This window comes from Anolis carolinensis, chromosome 1 (assembly GCF_035594765.1).
Source record: "Anolis carolinensis isolate JA03-04 chromosome 1, rAnoCar3.1.pri, whole genome shotgun sequence".
Taxonomy (NCBI): domain Eukaryota; kingdom Metazoa; phylum Chordata; class Lepidosauria; order Squamata; family Dactyloidae; genus Anolis; species Anolis carolinensis.
In genome coordinates this window covers 207833631-207856007 of record NC_085841.1, presented here as the reverse complement: position 1 = coordinate 207856007, position 22377 = coordinate 207833631, and the positions used below count along the sequence as shown (strand labels likewise).

The window sequence follows — 22377 nt, the reverse complement described above, 5'->3', positions numbered from 1 at the left end:
ATATACTCGAAGATAAGCCAAGTTTTTCAGCCCTTTTTATGAGCTGAAAAAGCCTCCCTCGGCTTATAATGGGGTCACCCCCTTGATGGAGTGTCACCTTGACGTGGTGAGGGGGCTTGTGTGTTCCAATGAACCTGAGGGCACAACCACGGGAGTCACACACTCCCAGGAGTGGCCACAGGGGAGGTTCCAGACCAAGCACAATCCGAAGACCCAAAGACCTCAACGGCGGAGCAGGCGGAGGATAACATGGTACATGTTACAATGGCTGTGAAGGTGGAAGAAGGCTGCAACAGTCTGAGAAGCCACTGTCGTTGTGTAATCACACCACTGCTGGGACTTCACTCTGTGAAGACTGTGTGTTGACCGGCCGTGCACCGACCTCCACACATTAAAAAAAATCATGCACAGGCGTCTTCCAAGAAATGGAGAACCATCTTCCTCGAACTACAAGGGATCACCTAAGTAAAGTAAACGGCCAAGGTCAAGCCAGGCAGCTGAGTCTGGAGGCCATTGCTTGCAATATATGATATTTTTCTCTCCTCCCTTATCAGTGTGCTTTGTTTTACAAAGGCTCCCTCGCTCTTGACCAAGGGAATGTTTTGAAAAGGGAAAGAAGCCCTTGCAAGTCAGGAATAATATATATACCCTGTTTCCCCGAAAATAAGACATCCCCGAAAAATAAGACCTAGTAGAAGTTTTGCTGAATTGCTAAATATAAGGCCTCCCCCAAAAGTAAGACCTAGCAAAGTCTTTGTTTGGAAGCATGTCCAGCACCTGCCAAATAGAACACCAGAGCATGCAGGATTGGTAAATGTACATACCAGTTGTATATGGAAATAATAATAGTAACAAGAAATTCTTGATAGGATTCACAGTTTGTCTGGTTATGCTGGTTTGTGATAACAACTGTACAGTATACAATAAATGTTCAATTTTTTGTTCAACAATAAATGTGAATTCTTCTTCATGGAAAAATAAAACATCCCCTGAAAATAAGACCTAGCACATCTTTGAGAGCAAAAATTAATATAAGACACTGTCTTATTTTCGGGGAAACACGGTATATACCCATTAATCTTATAAAATAATTTTCCCCTGAAATATTTGTTAATCTCTGCTACAGATATATAGGCATGTCCCCCTGCAAGCCTTTGCAATCCCTATGTACCTAAATATTTGTATCTATCTATATACATTAATTTTATATATGAATTTTCCACTCGTATGTTTGTAGGTCTTTGCAAATCCTATATACATATAGATATCTAGAGATTTCCCTGTACCTGTAAATCTACCGTGTTTCCCCTAAAATAAGACCTCCCCAAAAAATAAGACCTAGTAAGCGTTTGGGGGGATTGCCAAATATAAGGCCTCCCCTGAAAGTAAGACCTAGCAACTAAGAATGGGACCTTCCATGGCTGCAGGGCAGAAGCAGCACTCACGCACTGGAGGGAGGGAGAGAAAGTGCTTGCTTTCTGTGCCTCCCTGGCTGGCCTTGCCTTGCCTCTCGCCTGTCCCCCAGCCGCAGCTCTCGAAGAACCTTCCCTCGCTGCGTTTCTTCCTTGGAGACAAGGCTCCGTCCTGGCCATGCCCTCTTCGCCCCCAAGGCTTCTGATTGGCTCCCAGGGCAAGGGAGGGTGGAAGGAAGAGGGCTTGAACACCCTTTCCACTCGTCCTGCTCCTGCTTCTTAAAGGCACAGGACGCATTGGGATTCTCCTCCCATTCTTATTCTTATCCTATGTCATGAAACGTATTATTTTATACTATTATTCTATTACCATATTATTATCATCATATTCTGTTATTATTATTATATCCCATTATAATACATTTTAATAGCATTTCCCTTTTTGGGTATGGGGATATACATTGATTTTTTCCAATATGATGGCCATTCTTGTGCTTTCCATATTTGCTGGCATATGGCATGAATCACCTTGACAGCATCATCTTCCAACATTTTAAACAACTCAGATGGCATCCCGTTGTCTCCTGCTGCCTTGTTATTAGCAATGCTTCAACCTCACTCCTCAGGATGTCTGGTTCTAATTCACTCACCACACCGTCAAAGCCATCCTCTATATTATTACCTTTCCTATACACATCTTCTGTATATTCTCGCCACCTTTTCTTGATCTCTTCAGCTTCTGTTAGGTCCTTGCCATCTTTGTTTTTGATCATGCCAATTTTTGCCTGAAATTTACCTCCAATGTTTCTGATTTCCTGGAAGAGGTCTCTTGTTCTTCCTATTATATTGTCTTCTTCCACTTTCATACATTGCTTGTTTAAAAATAGTTCCTTGTCTCTTCTAACTAACCTCTGGAATTGTGCATTTAATTGTGCATATCTCCCCCTATCACTGTTTCCTTTCACCTTCCTTTTTTCTTGGGCTACTTCCAGTGTCTCAGCAGACAACCACCTTGCCTTCTTGGCTTTCTTTTTCTTTCGGATGTACTTTGTTGCTGCCTCCTGAACAATGTTGTGAACTTCTGTCCATAGTTCTTCTGGGACTCTATCAAGTCTAGTCCCTGAAATCTATTCTTCACCTCCACTGCATATTCACTAGGAATATTTGGGAGAACGTATCTAATTGGTCTGTGTATTTTTCCCATTCTCTTTAGTCTGATTCTAAATTGTGCAATAATTATCACAGTTGTCATCTGACTGCCCACCTTGGCGTTCCAATCTCCTGTAATGAAAATAATGTCTCTTTTTGGTGTGTTATCCAGTAGGTGCTGCAGATCCTCATAGAACTGATCTAATTCTGCTTCTTCAGCAGCTGTGGTTGGGGCGTATATTTGGATCACTGTGATGTTAAACGGCTTGCCTTGAACTCGAATTGAGATCATTCTATCAATTTTTGGGTTGTATCCAATCACTGTTTTAGCAACTTTATTATTAATTATGAATGCTACTCCATTTCTTCGGTGTTCCTCTTGTCCACAATAGTAGATCTGGTGGTCATCTGTTGTGAAGTGGCCCATTCCAGTCCATTTCAGTTCACTGACTCCCAGAATGTCTTTCTATAATCTTGACACCTCACCAATAACCATGTCTAGTTTGCCCTGGCTCATAGATCTTACATTCCAGGTTCCTATAGTGTGTTGATCTTTAAAACATTGTCATTCACCTCCAGCATCGTCGGCCATTAGCCTTCCTATCAGCTTTGAGCATCATATCTGGGGCTAGTTGAGCTAGTCCCCTGTTCCTCCCCAGTAGCATTTTGACCCATCTTCTGACCTGGGAGTCCTATCTTCTGATGGTATACCGACATTTCTCTGGTTGTACTGATCCATTTAGTTTTCATGGCAAGAATACTGGGGTGGGTTGCCATGACCTTCTCCAGGGATCGTATTTAGTCTGACCTCTCTGCCATGACCTTCCCGTCTTGGGTTGCCCTGCATGGTTTAGCTCATGGCATCTTTGAGGCGCGCAAGCCCCAGCACCACAACCAGGTAACGATTCTTTGCATGGGGTATAGATATGTCTAGATAGATATAAACACACACACACACACACACACACACACACACACACACACATATATATATATATGGCTTACAAATATTGCAGGAGGGAAATGTACATATATAGAGAGAGGATTTGTAAACATTTCAGGGGGAAATGCATATGTGAAATTAGTATATATAATGATAGATCTATATCTAGCTCTGCATTGTTTATATACGCATTGAATGTTTGCCTGTTACTGTTGGAAGCCGGTCTGAGTCCCCATGAGGAGATAGGTCGGCATACAAATGAAGTGTTGTTGTTGTTGTTGTTGTTGTTATTATTATTAGGTAAAGGTAAAGGTTTTCACCTGACATTAAGTCCAGTATATGTTATTGTTAATACCATATTGTTTTTGTTGACCCTCCTTTTCCACTTACAGAGCTAGTCTACTGTTTTTCTTTGAAATACGGTAAATATTCAAAAACATTTAACCTACTGATGTCTCAATATAATTTTATTTGGATTTATTTTTATTTTGAAATTTACCAGTAGCTGCTACATTTCCCACCCTCAGCTTATACTCAAGTCAGTAAATTTTCCCAGTTTTTTGTGGTAAAAATAGGTGCTTCGGCTTAAACTCAGGTTGGCTTATACTCGAGCATATACAATATGTCTTCCCTGAGTGCAGAATTTGTCTCCCTGCCACTTCCCTGCTCATTGGGTTGTATGTGCTTTATCTTCTATTTCATAGGAGGCTGATGTTCTAATTTATAACTTTGTTTTCCCAGCCTTGTAACAGAAACCAAGCAATAGTGTGCTAAAGAGCTAATTATTTTTGTGGAGGAAAATAGATAATGTGGCTAAATGCAGAACAGATGCTGTGTATTTGTCACTGAATGATGGAAACATTTGTTAGCTGCGTTCATAGGCTGCATGAATTTTTACACTGGGGAGCTTATCTGCTTCTTGCCCATATGTGAAAATCAGGCATGGAAGCTTCTCAATCAAATTCAGGAGAACATGGGTTGGGAAGTTCATTTTTCATGGCATCTATTACTGCTTGCCAGAGCTCAAACTTCCATCTTGGAAATTGAGTTTGAGCTCTGGCAAGCAGTAATAGATGCCATGAAAATGTATCTCTCTCGGTCTTCCACTGCTATTCTATCGAGTGCTTCTGTATAGCCAAAATAGTTTGTTTTTACCTGCTGTCTTAGGTAGCCATGGGGCTTGGTGTGTATACCCTGAAGATATGAAGGTTGAACAATCTACATGGAAGTGAATTTGATTATGAAATAATTTCCTTTAGGCAAAGTAAGGGTGTGAGGATGGTGATGATGGTGATGATGATGAAACTGTATTGGTAGCCTTTCACCTTATGCATCCAATTAATCGCTTACTTTTTCCCAACTTGGGACCAAGAAAGCTGATACGATACATGTATGTTCTCTCTCCCCATGTCCAATAATCTCTCTTCCATGTTGTCATTTCATAGTACAGAAGAACGTAAACATTTTAGTCCATCCCCTAGTCCAGGGGTCCTCAAACTTTTTAAGCCGCGGGCCGGTCCACAATCCTTCAGACTGTTGAGGGGCTGGATTATCATTTGAAAAAAAAATACAAACAAATTCTGATGCACACTGCACATGTCTTATTTGTAGTGCAAAGACAACAAGAACAAGAACAATGAAAGGACAATACAATATTTAAAAATAAAAATAATTTTAGCCAACATACATTTATCAGGATTTCAATGGGAAGTGTGCTTCTGCTTTTGGCCAATGAGATAGTCAAGTTAATTAGGGTTGCTGTTGTTGTTGTTGTTTTTGTTGTTGTTGTTGTGTGCCTTCAAGTCATTTCAGACTTTGGGCAAGCCAAAGTCTAAAATGTATTTATTTATTATTTATTTATTTACTGCATTTATTTACTACATTTGTATCACACCCTTCTCACCCCAAAGAGGACTCAGAGTGGCTTACAAATTATATGTACATACAATATATTATATTATTAGCATAGCACAATATTAGCATTATATATTACTTTATTGAACTATACCACTATACTATGATATTATTAGTAATATTATTTGTAATATAGAATATATAATTAATACTATTATATGGTATTATTATTAGTGTTATATTGTATTACATTATAATATTATTATCAATATTAATATAATATATATATACAATATATTATATTATAAAACTGAGGGCGGGAGCCAGGTAAATGACCTTGGAGGGCCACATTCGGCCCCCGGGCCTTAGTTTGGGGACCCTTGCCCTAGTCCAATGTTGGATAAGGTTGTGAAGCAGCGCTGAGTCCCCCCCGCCCCAGGGGGTGAGAAGGATGGGATACAAATGTATGAAATAAATAAATAAATAAATACGTCTAAAAACTCCAAGAAGAAATGTAAGGATTTTTTTACATATATAAAGCAAGGGTGAGTGGGCAACTGTGGAAGGCTGAGGGCCACATGAGTACCTCAGGACACCCTGGTGCGTATATCTCCCTCCACATCCACTCCTGCACACACAAAAAAGAAGAAACAAAAGAAAGGGAAGAAGAAATAATTAGCTCCAAATGTCCTGAAGGGGACAAGGGGACAGTTTGTGCCAAATTTAAGGTGGTGGAAATGTATCCCGCACCTCCCCTAGATAACATTCTGAGCAATTTAGGAAAGATTTACAAAAATGCTACGTGACCTCTCGATTTTTTTTCCACGTCAGGAGTGACTTGAGAAACTGCAAGGATGTTGCCCAGGGGATGCCGGGATGTTAGATATTTTATCATCCTTATGGGGGCTTCTCTCATATCACCTTGTGGGGAACTGGAGCTGACAGAGGGAGCTCACCCTCTCTCCCCGGATTCGAACCACAGGCCTGTCGGTCAGCAGTCCTGCCAGCATAAGGGTTTAACCCATTGCGTCACCGGGGGCTCCTTGACCTCTGGATGTTCCAAATGTAATGAAATGAAACCAGATTCCCTCCCCTCCTGACATTTTGGAGCAAAATCATTTGGGGGTGTGGCGGGAGATTCTTAATAAATTTAGAATCACAGAATGTTATCAGAAGATATTACAAGGGCCATGTAATCCAACCTTCTCCCATGCAGGAATATACAATTAAACACTCCTGAGATATGCCTGTCTTGCTTAAAAACCTCCAAAGGCTGAGAATCCATCACTTCTGAGGTAGATGAACAGGTCTTACAGTAAAAAGTTCTAATGTCTGAGACTCTTTTCTTTAATGTTTAATGTTACAGTCTCTGGGGCAGCAAAAAAGAAGCTTGCTCCATTTTCCATATATCATCAGTTCACATGGCTATCATATTCACATAGAAAGAACAGTACAGTGAACTGGGGTAGGAATCTGTAGATTGGGAAAGCTGGGAAGGATTGTTTGTAGAAGGTGAGCTCTAGGAAGGTGTGATTTATTGGGCACAAGCAGATTGTTCTGAATTTTAATTGCCATTGTTAGAAAGTTCTGGAGGTTTCTATTACTTCCTATTCAAAACATAACACTATATATACACCATTCATAAGAATAACTTGCATGTTACAAAATGGATTGAATACTTGTACAAGCTCCAAATGATTTCCAGTATGTGACAAAACAGTACTGTGAGGCTTATATGGTTTCCATTTTGGTACCTTTCATATTTTGCAAAGCTAGTTTTCCAATGTTATCAGAGCCGGTCCAACAATGAGGTAAATTAAGCGGTTGCTTTAGGCGCAAAACATATGGGGGCGCAGTTGAGATTGCTTTTTCTGTTGATTTCTTGTGAAACATGATGTTTTGGTGCTTAATTTGTAAAATCTTAATGTAATTTGATTTTTAATAGGCTTTTCCTTAATTATCCTCATTTTTGCTTATCCAACGCTTTTATTTTTCAGTGATTGGTTTGGGGGGGGGGCACCAAAATTCTGTTCGCCTACACTTGAAAAATACCTAGGGCAGGCTCTAAATGTTATAGATGCTTGCTTGAAACTCTAGCCTAACTTGATTCGTCCATTCATTCTGTGTTTCCAAGTAATGAGCTGCTTGTAGGGGCAATTACAATGTAATGAAGTTACACCTCAAAAATAATACAAGTGGGAATAATGCTTGATTTCTTTTAGAAATATTTAGATTATCTTTAAGGGACATTTTAGACATTTTAAGGAGCATATCAGTTGGATCTCTATGCCATTCTCTTGTGATCCTAATGTTTAAGAAAAGATGAGAAGAAAGTTTTTTTAAGTAATAGTTTTCTTCTAAAAGACTATTACAAACAGGAATAAATTATTTTAAGAAGTTCCTAAATTTCACATTTTACTTTTGTATGTATAAATCTACTGCAGTTCAAAAGAAGCAATTTCAAACATCAGCATTTTATGTCTTTATTGATATTTTCTTCCATGTAGAACTCAAATACATTGTCTGGAATCCAGTTTGAGTTCCAAAGCTCTGCAGTGAATCTTGTTTGGATTCCATTTACTGGGAAGTAGCTATTAGGATCAATGGGGGCTTGTTTTCCTGTTGCTCAGGAAGCAGCTGACCAATGTCCCCCCTTCCATGAACCACCTCTGTTGTGACATTAGAAATAGAATTCTTGTCACATCTCCTCCTTGTACTCAGTAATGGTAGAAATGTCAGTCTTCTGCTTCCCAATTTACATGGGAACAGACCACCGATCACAATGGCTGCCTCCCAGTAAGGGAGGATTTTATGGACAATATGTATTGGTCACAAGTGAGAAACGACTTAAAAACTCACAAGACAAACATATTCCCTAAACTCAGGGCTATGCAGGGATTCTAGAGCAGACATTTGTACCTGCCCAACAGGGATTCTAGCCATCAAACTTGTTGCTGACCTTTTCATTTTATAGTGTTTTCCCCCAATTTACAACATAAATCCGTCTTGCTATGGTTTTCTCTCTCCAAACCCCATTCTTGCCTGATGTGTCTCCAAACATAACATGTATCACACAATTCATGCACCAGAGAAGAGTGCTTTATTACTTGTTGATATTCTAATACATCTGTTAGTATGGAATAGCAGGGTCTTGCAGCTGTTTAATGCTAAGATGGCTGCTCTCCCCCTTGATAGTGTTTCAACAGTGGTTTATTCAGGTTATTCTGCTCATAATGAGAAATGTTCTAGGCTGTCCCAGCACTGTCCTTTGAGAAGTGATGCACCCAGACTCCAAAGTAAGGCCCATCTTGCTCACTGATGTTCCTAGTTTTCTGAAGCTCTGCAGCAAAAGGATGTTGAGAGTAGGGTGGTTTGGATATAAACTGTGCAAGGAATTAATTCTGTACTGTGTCACTGTTTTTCCGGAAACAGTAGGAACCATTATGGAAGGAGAGAAACCTGATACCATCTTGGCTTTTGAGAAGTTATAACTGTAATGCAAGAGATACAATTTAAAGATAGATTTTATTCTCTGATGATTTACTCATGCTAACTGCACATTGAAGAAAACTGTACAGTTTGTGAAACATGTCAAATGCAATGACCTCAAATGCCAAGTACAGAAGTAGTGTGACATACATTTTAAAACAGAATCTATGGTTGTACAACTTTGTTTGCCAAACATAGATAGGATTTTCCACTAACCCTTCCATTCAAATCATTTACATATTTCCTCACACATATTTAATTTACTTTACAACGGTAACAGTTTTATAACTAAAAAACCCTTTTTTATTAAATAAGATTTTAAAAATAGGACTGCCTCATATAGCACCAGACATTGTTACTGCACCAACACCATTCATTTCAGTAAACCGTTTAGGAAACAGAAATGAACGGATGTAGTAGAGCATAGCAGTGTCCAGTAGATTATGCCCATCATTTTTATGGGATAAAATATAACCAAATTAATCTATGTGGTTCACCCAATCCACAATGAGGAAACAACCACCTCAGGTAAGAAACTGTGTATAAGGAGCTGGCTTCTGCACAGATGTCAATGCGCATAATCAGGAACGAGGATGTACATGAGCCATGCATTCGAATGTGGAGGTCCTACCTGTGCTACACTACTTCCAACTGAGAGCAAATCTCCAAATCAGGGTGAAAAATTCAATTATAGCTATTAATTGTAGAGGCTTCCTGCAGAATTCATGTCTTGTGCTGGAAATTTCTCATTGTACTTGGGGGCTTGGGTTTTTAAGTTTTGTCAAATTGCTTTCCAAATAAAATTCCTTTACAAATGATAAAGTATTTAGAGCACTTTTTTCAAACTACACAAAAATCGGTTTCCTTACATTTTTAATACACAAAATATTTAAACTCTTATTTTCAGAGTTAAAGCACTGAAATGATATATACATAATTTGATGACTTCCTCTAGCATTGTTCTAGTTTGGTTGTACATCATACAAATTTTAGCTGCTCTCTGCTGTTACCACCAATTACAATTCCATGATTGAAAACAGAATGTTTCATTTCTTAGTCTGATGGCACCTTAAGTTAAAACAGAGCATAGAACATATGAGTTAGACAACCCACCATAAATGCATTAAATGTTGGTTATATACATAATGGAATTCTTTTTTTTACTGCCAGATGATTCTACTGTGTAGTTTTACTTTGCAATTGTACAAAGTTTTCTGATGTGAAAGCACACACCTATTTTTGCACTTTTAAAACTTAATCATAAAAGAGTATACTGTTGTTGTTTTAACATGAGTACAGAATTAAAAATAGACAATGGCACATTAAAAAACTCAATATCCTACAGATGACTGGATAATGAGAAAAACTGTACCTACAATCATATCATCAGAACCAAACTACGTAATGGAATGTTAGTTATCCAGGTTCACACAGTAAATAGAATTTCAAAACTGCAAACATCTATCAAGCCAGCATCACATTGAAGGCATCTTTAAACATTCAAGCACTGATTGCTGGCATAAACTACTGAACCATTCTCTCCCCCTTATCTTTCACTCTCATACACACAAATGCACACACACACAAGGAAACACATACATGTGCACACGCATACCATACTGTAATTACATTGTTTCCATGGTACGGTAGATAATTGATTCCCTCCCCCCTGAAAGGTATCAAAATTTTGCTACTAAAATATAACAGTGCTTACACAAGAATAAAGTACAAGTTACCTTGCAAATACAAGACAATAACCACAAAAAAGAAAATTTAAAAAAGGAAAAAAAAAGTTGAGCTTTCAATGAAGGAATTTAAACTTTCGTGGAATCTATACCACTGGAATATAAATAAGCTCCCTCAGTTTAAGACTCAAGAAACTATAAATTAGCAAATTAGCATCCAAAAAGTATCCCACCTTTCAGAAGCCCATTGAGTCTACTGCTCTTTGTTACAAGAAGGCAGATGCAGAGTTTTTTTGCAGCAGAAAAAATGGAAGTGCTAGCTAACTAAACTGACACAAATTTAAAGAAAATGTAGCTATTAATGACCCTGATCAAGATTACATATGTGCATAAAAAGTACTGTATATTATATACTGTACTGGCCCTGTTAAACAAAATCCTTAAAAAAAACAACAACACCCAAACAGTTAAAAAGCCAAAGAAAATGCTACAATAACATAATCAAATATATTCTCCCAATGTTTTTTCCTTTCATAATGTGCAAAACAACATAAAGGCAAAAAGACTAAAAGCAAATGCATTGTTCCTGTCTTTTCCTCTTGCCTAGTGCTTTAGGATCTTGTAGATTTTACGAAATCAATAGGAATCTACACAGAACTTTGGTATAAAATATGACATGATTACTATCACAGTTTTTGGGGTGAGCATTTAAGCGACTGTTCTCAATGTTTCTTGGAATACCATCAAATGAAAGAGAAGGACATTTCAACTGTACCGACACTTCACATGACGAGCACTGAAAATAACAAGCAATCCTAGGAAAGAAAAACAAACCTGGGTGTCTATTACAAGACTACAACCTGTTGTGCAATTCCTGTCTACCAACTTTCAAAGCCAAATTCAAGTTTGAATTTTACAGATGAATAATTTTAAGATACAGATTTCTCTTAGGTGAAGGCCGTTTTCCTTGTTTCCCTTTGAAGTTGCTAAGGAATATCTAAAAACAACACAAGTTTTTAATCAACTGCCTGATGGCTGAGATTGGGATGGAGGGGCTGCTGCAATCTGCGAAAGTGCTGGATCCGTACTCTGGTCTGCCATTTGGGTGAGAACCGACGTAGCCACTGCTTCGGCTTTGGAGGTGGAGCTCACTCCGTTGGAAGTGCTGACTGAACTATGTTGAATAGCTTCGGTGTGAGGACTGCTTGGCACAGAAATATCTTCGGAACTATCGTCTTTATCTGTGGCTGAGGGGGAAGGAAGGAAGGAAGGAAGGAAGGAAGGAAGGAAGGAAAACATTGCAGTTCTCTCGTTAGAGAAATACCAAAATGAGTAGCTAGTAAGTACAATTTGGACCATTCATTTTAAGATCACAGTGACATAATATCAAACTCACCCACCTGAATCTTTATTCACAGCAGCAGTGATAACCGCTGACAAACTGCAACATTAATGTTATCAATTTTAAAAAATTAAGCAAGAGAGAAAGAATTCCTGAGGTTATCAAGCGAAAACATAAGTTGGTCTTGAGTTGTTGTTTCATAAATGGAAAGAACAATGATCCAGATGAGGCTTCCATGAGAAGGGGATGTGGATTTTTTTACAATTCCTATTTATCTCTGCACTCCCTTAGTGGCTCCTCCTATTTATTATATTCATGTATTTACTTTTTAAAATCCCATTTTCCTCCTAATATAGGGACTCAAGGCAGCTAAACTAACCTAAGAAAAAATGATGATTTTATAATGTTAGAAGAAGATATAGATAGATAAATCAGAGATGCAGTATGAGAAAAGAAAAAACAGATATGAAACAATATGACGACTAAATATCCGGAAGGAGGAGATTGGAACCCTTCCCTTATTGTATCTATTCTATAATGTATATATAACATTTTCTACTTTCCCCCCCTTTTTTCCTTTTTCCCCTCTCCCTTCCATTTCCCCGACCCACCTGGCTAGATCTGCCTTTAAATTACTGTAAAAGTATTTTTTCTCAATAAAAAATATATGAAGAAAAAAAAGGCAGCTAACCTCCAACACTGTCCCAGAAAGCCCCACTGTCTCTTTGGAGGAGATGAGCAATGATGGTGGTGGAGAAAGAAAGAATAAAAAAAACCCCATCTCATCATTCATGGGAAATTTAGGGTCCAAGTGGATCAATTAACTTCAACACATAACTTCTTTGCCAGATGGGTTCACCTAGAATTGTCTAACAACTACAGAGCACCAGACGTATTATCAGCAAATCTCCTGAATGTAATTATAGTTGAACGTTATAACATATAAATGAAAGATGTAAGGGTGAATCTAATGGACCAATTTGACTTGGGAAACAGCTTGGATTCAGCAGACTTTTTTTGCATACAAAAGATGGCGAGGTAATTCTGCTAAGCATCCACATTCCCTCTCTGAAACATACTGTACAAGTCTGAAGAGGCCTCTTGGAATAGGTTTTGGAGGGTGCAGGAAGTGAGCATCAGCAAAAACCAAAGCCTCATTTTCCATTATTGGAGGTGTTCTGCTGCAGCAAAAGTTATTCTACAATATCAACAGCACCACTGTTGTCAAGTTCAGGTATACGTAAAGCATAAACCCTCACCTTCTTTAATGCTCATTGACCTGACAGTTAAATCTCTGCACTAAGTCAGCAATACTGTGGCAATTATTACAGGTTTTATGGTTTGAATATCCTAATAAGGACCCAGGATGGCTCCCCAGGATGATCATGCGTCAGCTGCTCAGCAGAGTGTGAGAGAGAAAAAGCAATGGCAGCATTTTGTCGAGCCATCATGTCCATGTTTCTTGGTTTCTTCAAAGAACTGTAACCACTGTTCTCAATATTTTCTTCATATAATTGTGTTTGCAAATAATTTCTAGGCTGTATGGACAATAAATTTCAAGCAGTCTAAACCAATTCCTTGCATTTTTACTGCATATTTGTAACAAGCAATTAAGTATAGCACTTTATGTACCCCATAATCTGAGAACCATTTGTTATGAGCGGTAATGTTTCAAGCTATTTCACCATTCACTTCTTACATGCAACACCATTAGTGTGCAACAGTGTTGCTGATTTGGGAGTGCTGTGTGTATGTGGACATATTAGTGCTCTAAGCTTGGACGTAGTTAAACACAGAAACAGAACAGTTGTTTTTCATAATGTTAATATTGTAGACATCTAACTATGTTCAGCAAACTATGCATGCATAATGTGGTCCCATAGCACCTTCTCCCATATGAAATAATGCTATTTTGTCAGATGGGAGCTATAATGTTCTCATCCCTGCAACAATCATTGTTAATATAAATTCAAAACGTATTTCTAAACTGTTTCAATTTGCTTTGCTGCCTGCCAAAACGACTGAGGATCAAAAGGACTGAGATTTATAATCACAAAACTGACAAAATCAGTGCTCTAAATATACACAGCCACAGAGGCTTGCTAAATCTCCTGAATCCTTTAAATTAAAAAATATTGCCCATTCTGATGAAACTGCTTACAATGACTACAAGTAAAGATGGTGGCCATTAAGTTTTATCGCAAGCACCTGAGGAACTGTTTGTGTGCGATACAAAATGTTCTCTTATTCTCCTAAATTACTGACACTGGCAAATTAAAATGAAGTGGCTACATATGGCAGAAACAATCTTCACATTTACAAATATCCTGAAATATCACTAAATCATAAAAACAAAAGCTGCAGGTTATACATTATAAATGTTGTCTAATGCATTCCCAGCTCGGTTATTTGTTACAAATTTGTGTACAACGGACAAAATTGGCCATTTATTCTACAGCAGCAGCTGGTTCTAGGACTGTGTGTTATAGCCAACCAAACGAAAACCCTAACTAGAGAAACACAATTAACCTTTAAAATACTGGAAAAGAAAGAAAGCTGACTTTACTTTGCATGTTCACTGCTAAACCTAGAAATATTAATTTTGCCCTTCAGTACAAATGTCATAGCAAAAACGTGTGAATGTGTACAAACTATGAAAGACACCACAAAGAGCCTCCATCTTCTAACTGAGCTTTCTGTGAAATAACAAGACAAGACATGTCTCTTTTGATTAAAATATATTACTGTCGCCATTCAAATAGCACAGTTCTTCAACATTCACATGCGCAATGCCATAACCAGGAAGCGTTTGTAGGAAGAGCGTAAGGCTTTAAATGATTCTATGAATCCAGAAGCTTCAATATGTCATTGCATTTATCTTGCAATAACCTTGTAGGAATTGTTATATTTAAAGAGAAGTATCTCAACATCACTTCTCAGTTTTAATATTTTCTCTGTTTGCTTTGGTAGTATTTTACTGGTACAGCCTAGGGCTATTGGTAATGGAACATTACTCACTATGATAGCCAGATTTCTTCTGCATGGCTGTTACAGGGCAATCTTTATGAGCCAGAAGAAGCTGTTTCAGCTGCGCCACTTCATTTCTCAGCAGGGTGACTTCACTCTGAAGAAGAAAAGTTATATACTTTACCAAGATCAAGTTACATACATTTCAGACTGAGCTTTACAAGGTTTTATAATGACAAATAAAAGACACAGCACACACTCTGTGTGCACATTATTTCAATACAAGTCAGTCTTTGAACTACTACAGTTCTGGTTTGCTAGTTCATTATTTACAGTTTGGTAAACATATTCTAAGTTGCCTTGCATTTAATGTGATACATTGGGTTGCTTGTGATTGCTGGATTTTATATTCAGTCCCACCTATAGATACTAAATTGTACATGTTTTATAAGGGAGATTTTTTTGTCATAACAAATTTGTTGTCATAACAAATAACAAATAGACAACTTAGGAATGAATCCTTGCAATATGATTTAAGATGCTATTAAGACGCTTATAAAATGTGTTCCACTGATCCTCCCAGTGTTTCAATTTCCTACACAAGTAGCCCTCAGTTTAAAGACCCAGTCCACTTAAACTCTGCTGCTGAGGTGGAAGAGAGTCTGCTGCTGGAATAGTTGAAGCCTATAGAAAAAAATTAGCATATATTTACTGGTGTTGGAGGAGCCCTTTCTTTTTCTTTCCTTCTCTCTCCTCACATCTTAGCTCCTTTCTTTCCCTCCTTTTCCTTTCTTTCCCCTCCCTCCCTCCCTCCCTTCTCCTCATATACATTTCTTTCCTAGTGACTTCACAGAGGGCCACTTCACCTAGCAACAGCCTTTATGATACAGAAAGACAAACAAACATACATCCATACTTTGACTTATAGATGAACTGAGCAGCCTTACAAAACCATTTTGAAATGGTGACAGACAATAGATGTCAAAAGATAAGAATTCTTTCAACATCAATGTTTATCCCTAAAGCAATAACACAAGTGTACTACTAAGATATTGCTTGGGGCTAAAAGATAGTCACATGACCAGGAGGTGACAACACATGTTCCTTGGCTTGGAAATGGAGGCCCCTTCCACACAGCTGACTAAAATCCCACATTATCTGCTTTGAACTGAAATATATGGCAGTGTGAACTCAGATAACCCAGTTCAAAGCAGATATTGTAGGATTTTCTGCCTTGATATTCTGGGTTCTATGGCTGGGTGAAAGGGCCCGGAAAAGAGTACCTCCCAGAGCCAGAGATGAAGACTAACTCTAGCTGGAAATGAAAAGAGTATACACAGACAAAGGCAAAAACTTCTCTCAGTGTAACAAGGCATTGAATGGTTGTTTGTGTTTGTTATATACTGGAATCCGCTCTGACTCCCCTTGGGGAGAAGGGCGGAATATAAATAAAGTGTTCTTATTCCTCTTATTACTAATCAATGTATTTGAACTGCCGCCACTCAAATCTAGGGAACATAGTCAATCCAACATCCATGGTCTAATTCAGTGATGGGCAACCTTTTGAGCTCGGTGTGTCAAAATTCACTAAAAAACTGAGCATAACTCAGGTGGTGTGTCACTTCACCATTTCTAATGGTGGAAAACAACACCCATAGCACAGGCCCTAGCCTCTCCCAGCCTCCCTCTCACTTATCTCAGTAATAGTGATCAGTTAGAAATCCATGACACCCCAGAACAGTAGATGATGGTTGCTGTGGTTATGTGGTTGCTGGTAATGGTGATCACAGGGCCCCCAGAGATGCATCCACCGTGCCATTCCACTGTTCTCTGCTCCGCTGGCCGGAAGTGAGGTCAAAGATCCCTTAAAGCCCTAACCGGAAGTCCCAGAACTCTGTGCTGGAGTTTTGTTGTTTTGGCCTACAGACCTCAGACACAGAGTGTCTACACTACACTACAGCAAATATTTTATCCTCAGCTGCTGCACCTGGTCATGCAGGAGCCGAGGATGAAACATCCTTCTTGGTACCCTGTTTCCCTGAAAATAAGACAGTGTCTTATATTAATTTTTGCTCCCAAAGATATGCTAGGTCTTATTTTCAGGGGATGTCTTATTTTTTCATAAAGAGGAATGATGTGTTATCCAGATCTTGCTCAGGTTGGAGACATAAAAGGAGCCCTTGCTGGAGAAGGCCTACTGGACTAGAATATGTGTCCATCTAGCAGAAAAGATAGGGAAATTTCCTAGTTTCTGTTTTCTCATGATTCTTTGTATCCCACCTGAATTGACTTCATGTTTTGTTAATTACTGCAAGACTTGAGGGTGTGACGCCCCTGGCTGCGAGAGCACTGGAAACCAATACACCGAGGCCAATAAACAATCTAATATCTTTATTAAGGAATTAAAATGAAAACAAGCAGAAAATATAGTTCATCATTAGACCTTCCAGGGAAGGCCAAATATAGTCCAGTAATATATTGTCCAATATATTATATTAGAGTTTAAAGTTTGTAATCCAAAAAACCGAAATGCACTCAAACTTCCAAGCAGTTTAAGTGGGGAAAATGTCCAAGTCTTTTCTAAAGTTCAAGAGCAAGTCCAAGGAAAGGAATTGAAGACAAGGCTGGAGAAAGGGCTTTGTGGAGAAAGGGCTTTTAGGAATTTGCTTTATTAATTTTCTTTTTTAATGAGATAATTTTGGTTCTATTGCCAGTTTAATTTTGATAATAGAACTTGGTAAAAAATAGCTTGCTAATGAAAATAACGTCAAAGGCTCTGGTAAAATATGAATTGGGATCTTTACATGTGGCGTGGTATGGCTACCAAATGTCTGCAGATGCAGTTGATCTGCATGAGAAAGCAATCATTTCACAAGGAAAACCCTGCTGTGATTTCTGATCTCATACTGGAGGTAACATGAGGAAGCCTAGCCCAGAATGGAAAGCACAGAGCAGACAAAGCTCCTCAGACATGTCAAGACCATTGGATGTGTGCTCAAGCTTTGCTCCCTCCTCCCTTTCCCCACAGAATGGAAATGGGAATACAAAGCCAGGGAGACAGTGACATGAGGGATGGGGGAGGTAATGTCACAAGTGAGAAGAGGCATGGCTACATAGCTGTCAAGTAGGTAGCCAATGTCTTTAGCTTGAACAAATGGCCACAGGGAAGGATCTAGGCCAGATCGAAAGCTGGTTTTGCTAGATAATCATTGTAATTCAAAATGTGCCAAGAAAAATGTTATTTGCACATTTTAAAAACTGTTAAACCACTCTTCCACTTTAGAATGTACTTTAGAGCAGAAGTAAATAAAACAACACACTTACGAAAATAAATATCACATAAACATCTACACAATTAAATTAAGAGGCATAAAACTATTTCATCCAGACACATGTAATTTTAGAATTTTAATATCTAGCAATTGCCATGCCTAGAGATATAAAGAATGGTTGATTACCTGTAACCATGATTCTTTGAATGGTCATCTGGGAAATTAGCACCTGTGATAGTAGATGCACCTGTGCAGCAATCAACTGGAAACCTCTGGAAAGCTATAGGCTTGTGGCTGTGGTCACACCCAGCCTCCACAGGAGACAATATAGGCCATGCAAGGGGCTGCAGCCTCAGTTCTCTTTCGCTGCCGTATTGCAACTCAAGGACTGTGCATGAATTGCGGGGAGGATGGGCAGGGAGGTGCTAATTTCACAGATGACCACTTGAAGAAACATGGTTACAGGTAAGCAACCATTCTTTTTCCTTCGTGGTCTCTGCTGAAATCAGCACCTGTGATAGAATAGCAAGCCACAAACCTTGGATGGCTGGCATTATGCCAGTGCCGAGAAGACCAAAGGCGGCGTGCCTCCTCGACTGGACGTCCATCTTGTAGTGGGTGGCAAATGTGAGCGGAGTAGCCCAGATTGCTGCTTGGCAGATGTCTTGCAAAAGGACAGCCCTTGTAGAGTGGTCTTGAAGGTGGGGAGGCGGATCTCTGCCTGCCATCTGATAGGTCAGCTTAATTGTTGATACTACCCATGCGGAGAGGCGTTGCGGAGAGACAGGCAAACCCTTAGCATCATTCTGATACTACAGGAAAAGTCTTGGAGATTTTCGGAAGTCCTTTGTTCTGTCCAGGTAGAAGGCCAATGCCCTATGGACATCAAGGAGATACAATGTCCATTCCATATCTGTTGACGGGTCTTGAAAGAAAGCAGGAAGAACTATATCTTGTTCTATATGGAAAGCAGTTGCAACTTTCGGGAGGAAGGCAATATCTGTTCTCAGAACAACTTTATCCCAGTGAAAGCGAAGATAAGGTCCATCAGCATGCAGTTCACTTGATCTTCGTGCTGATGTGACTGCAACTAAAAAAGCGATCTTCCATGACAGGTAGGAAAAGTTGACAGTAGCCACGGGCTCGAATGGCGGTTTGATAAGTGCAGAGAGCACTAAATCAAGCTGCCATGAGGGCGGCGGGGGGAGATTGGCAGTCGGAGATTCCTGTACCCTCTGAGGAAGAGCTGTACAAGAGGATCCTGGAACCAGGAGGCACCACCTTTCCTGCGAGGGTAAGCAGAAAAAGCAGCCAGGTAACATTTCAATGACAAAAGTACCAAGCCATCTTGAACCAACATCGTTAGGAAATCAAGTAGGAGGGAGGTAGGGGCTTGCAGAGGATTCACTCCTTGTTTGTGGGCAAACTGAGCAAAACAGTTCCATTTCGCAACATAGGATTGCTGCATGGATGGGAGATGTGCAGCGTCTATGATGTCCGCTACTGGTCAGGAAAGTGGCAGGGCCGGACTCGCCATACCATGAGGCGAAGGAGGCCGAGGTCTGGGTGGCATATACGGCCATCCTGGATTGTCAGTAAACCTGGCAGGTTGCCCAAAGGAAGACACTCTCCTGCAGCCATCAAGCTCAGTAGCATGAACCAAGGCTGTCGTGGCCACTTTGGTGTTATTACAATGGCATCAACATTGTCGGCGTCCATATTGGCAATCACTCTTTTGAGGAGAGGGATGGGCGGGAAGACGTACAACAGAGGACCTTTCTAGTTGTACAGGAAGACATCCCCTAGACAGCCCTGTTATGCACCCTGCGGCATTCTGGAGCAGTAGCGGTCGCATTTGGTGTACTCGGGGGCTGCGAACAAATCTATGCTGACCCCACCTCTGAAACAGCAATGTTGCCGTGCGAGGATGAAGTAATCACTCGTGAGTGTCAAGACCCACTCTGCTGAGCTCGTCCGCTGTGCTTTTGTCCTGGCCAGGGAGATGTATGGCAACAGGTGTTATCCCTTTGGGGAGGGACCAGTTCTAAATCTCCAGCGCAAGGCGGAGGAGGGTCCGAGACCGAGTGCTCCCCTGTTTGTTCAGATACCAGACTGCTGTTGTATCGTCTGTACGAATCTGAACCACCCGACCAAGGATGGAGCTCTCAAATGCATGCAGAGCCTTCTGGATTGCCATGAGCTCCAGAGCATTGATGTGGAGCTTGGTGTCGGCTGCTGACCAGCGCCTACGGGCTATCTCGGAGCCGGAGTGGGCTCCCCATCCCTGAAGGGAGGAGTCGGTCGTAATGACTGTTGAGGGCCCTGGGGGCCGGAACAGCATGCCTACACAAACATTGCTGCACTTCATCCACCAGTGCAATGAGCGGCATACTGCATGTGGGGCAGATAACATCCGGCTCTGTCTGTGTTGAAGAGGATTGAACACGCAAAGGAACCATGACTGAAGTGGGCGGAAGTGCAGCTGGGCAAATGGTGTGCCCACTGTTGTTGAGTCCATGTGCCCAAGTGTGGACTGCACATGCTTGGTAGCAACAGATGGTGATTGGATTATCCCCAGGACGGCAGATCGAAGATTGCAGAAACGGTCCTTGGGAAGATACGCCTTACAGTCGAGGGAGTTGATCCGGGTGCCTATAAAACGTATGTCCTGCATCAGCTCCAAATGGGATTTTTGGAGGTTGATGACAAGCCTCAGACTCTGCAAGAGGGAAAGGGTGAACTGAATATGATCCAGAAGTTGTGAACAGGAATTTCCAACGAGTAACCAAACGTCGATGTAAGGGAACACTGTGATACTCTGGAGATGTAAGTGAGCCGTCACCACTGCCATGCATTTGGTGAAGACGCGAGGTGCCGTGGATATCCCAAAGGGCAAAACCCTGAAAGAGAAGGCCCTGTGGCCTATCTTGAAGGACAAGTACTTGTGATGGCGTGAATTAATGGCTACATGGAAATAGGCATCCTTCAAATCAATTGTGGCAAACGAGGTGTGCCATGGAATCAGGGGAAGAATGGTCTGAAGGGTGACCATACGGAACTTGTCTGCCCAGATGTAAAGATTCAGCCCTCGGAGATCCCTTCTCAAAGGACAGTGCTGGGACAGCCTAGAACATTTTCCTTTTGGAAAAGAGTGAGAACTTCGTCCCACAAAAAGAAGAGGGAGATGTCGTCCTAACAACTCCTAACTGTGGTAGACCTCTAAACTCAATGGCGTAGCCATTCTGAATAATTTCTAGTACCCACTTGTCAGTGGTGATGCTACGCCAAGCTGCGTAATAGCCAGCTAGCCTTTGGACCAAATTGCACAGAGCGAGCGCTGTGTTGAGAGGGAAAGGTGTGAGGGATTTAGGTGAGTACTGTGTATCCCGTGATCAGGTGAGTCATCACCATGTGAAGGCAGAGGAGACCCATGGAGAGGAGAAGAAACAGACGTTACTAAAAGCGATGTTTCGTTTTACTCTGAGATTTCCCTTTACCTTGCTGATGTGAGGCAGCTTGCTTCTGTTGTTTTGGTGAGTGTGGTGGCCTGGTTTGCAAAGAGGCTCGCAAGGAAGGAAAAAATGGCCTACGAGTGTAGGAAGACTACTACTGGCTTCTTGATTGTTGACGAGAAGAGGATTGGGGGAAGCCAAACTTATTCACCCCTTGTCTCACCTCCTGTGTGTCCTTTAGGTGAGTATTTGTTTTAGGATTGAAGAGGCTGTCATCATGAGCCGGAAGATCCTCAGTTAACAACTTGCCCTCTTCTGAGAGGGTTGAGGTGCATAGCCAGGCATGTCGCCGAAGAGAGGTGGATAATGGCCTGGGGCTGTGGCGCAGACAGGAGAGCAAACCAGCTGCAATTAACTGCAATGAATCACTCTGACCAGGAGGTCATGAGTTCGAGGCCCGCTCGGAGCCTATGTTTGTCTTGTCTTTGTTCTATGTTAAAAGGCATTGAATGTTTGCCTATATGTGTAATGTGATCCGCCCTGAGTCCCCTTCGGGGTGAGAAGGGCGGAATATAAATGCTGTAAATAAAATAAAATAATAATGATGAAACTAATTTCCCTGCATTATCAGCAAGATGCTGATTCAAGTCCTTTTGGGCTCTTATCAACAATAAAGCTTCACGGTGATAGGCCTTAGCCATAACTTGCTGATCAGATGGCAAGAAATCTAAGTATGATGCAATCTTTTCCCACAAAAAGCATTGTAGGAAGCCATGTATGCGCCATAATGTGCCATACAAGTTGTTAGGCTG

General features: G+C 40.5%; 1 protein-coding gene across 2 annotated transcripts in view; it reads right to left on the bottom strand.

Annotated features, from left to right (window-relative positions):
- Positions 1–8864: 8864 nt before the first annotated feature.
- Positions 8865–22377, bottom strand: part of atf2 (activating transcription factor 2) — an 80433-nt gene continuing 66920 nt past the window's right edge. For both annotated transcript variants that reach the window (XM_008119223.3, XM_016996845.2), the window contains 2 exons: positions 14893–14998; positions 8865–11779 (listed from right to left, as the gene is read on the bottom strand). In XM_008119223.3, coding sequence (XP_008117430.2) covers positions 11553–11779; positions 14893–14998 — 333 coding nt within the window. In that variant the 3' untranslated portion in view covers positions 8865–11552. The remainder of the gene's footprint in view (positions 11780–14892; positions 14999–22377) is intronic.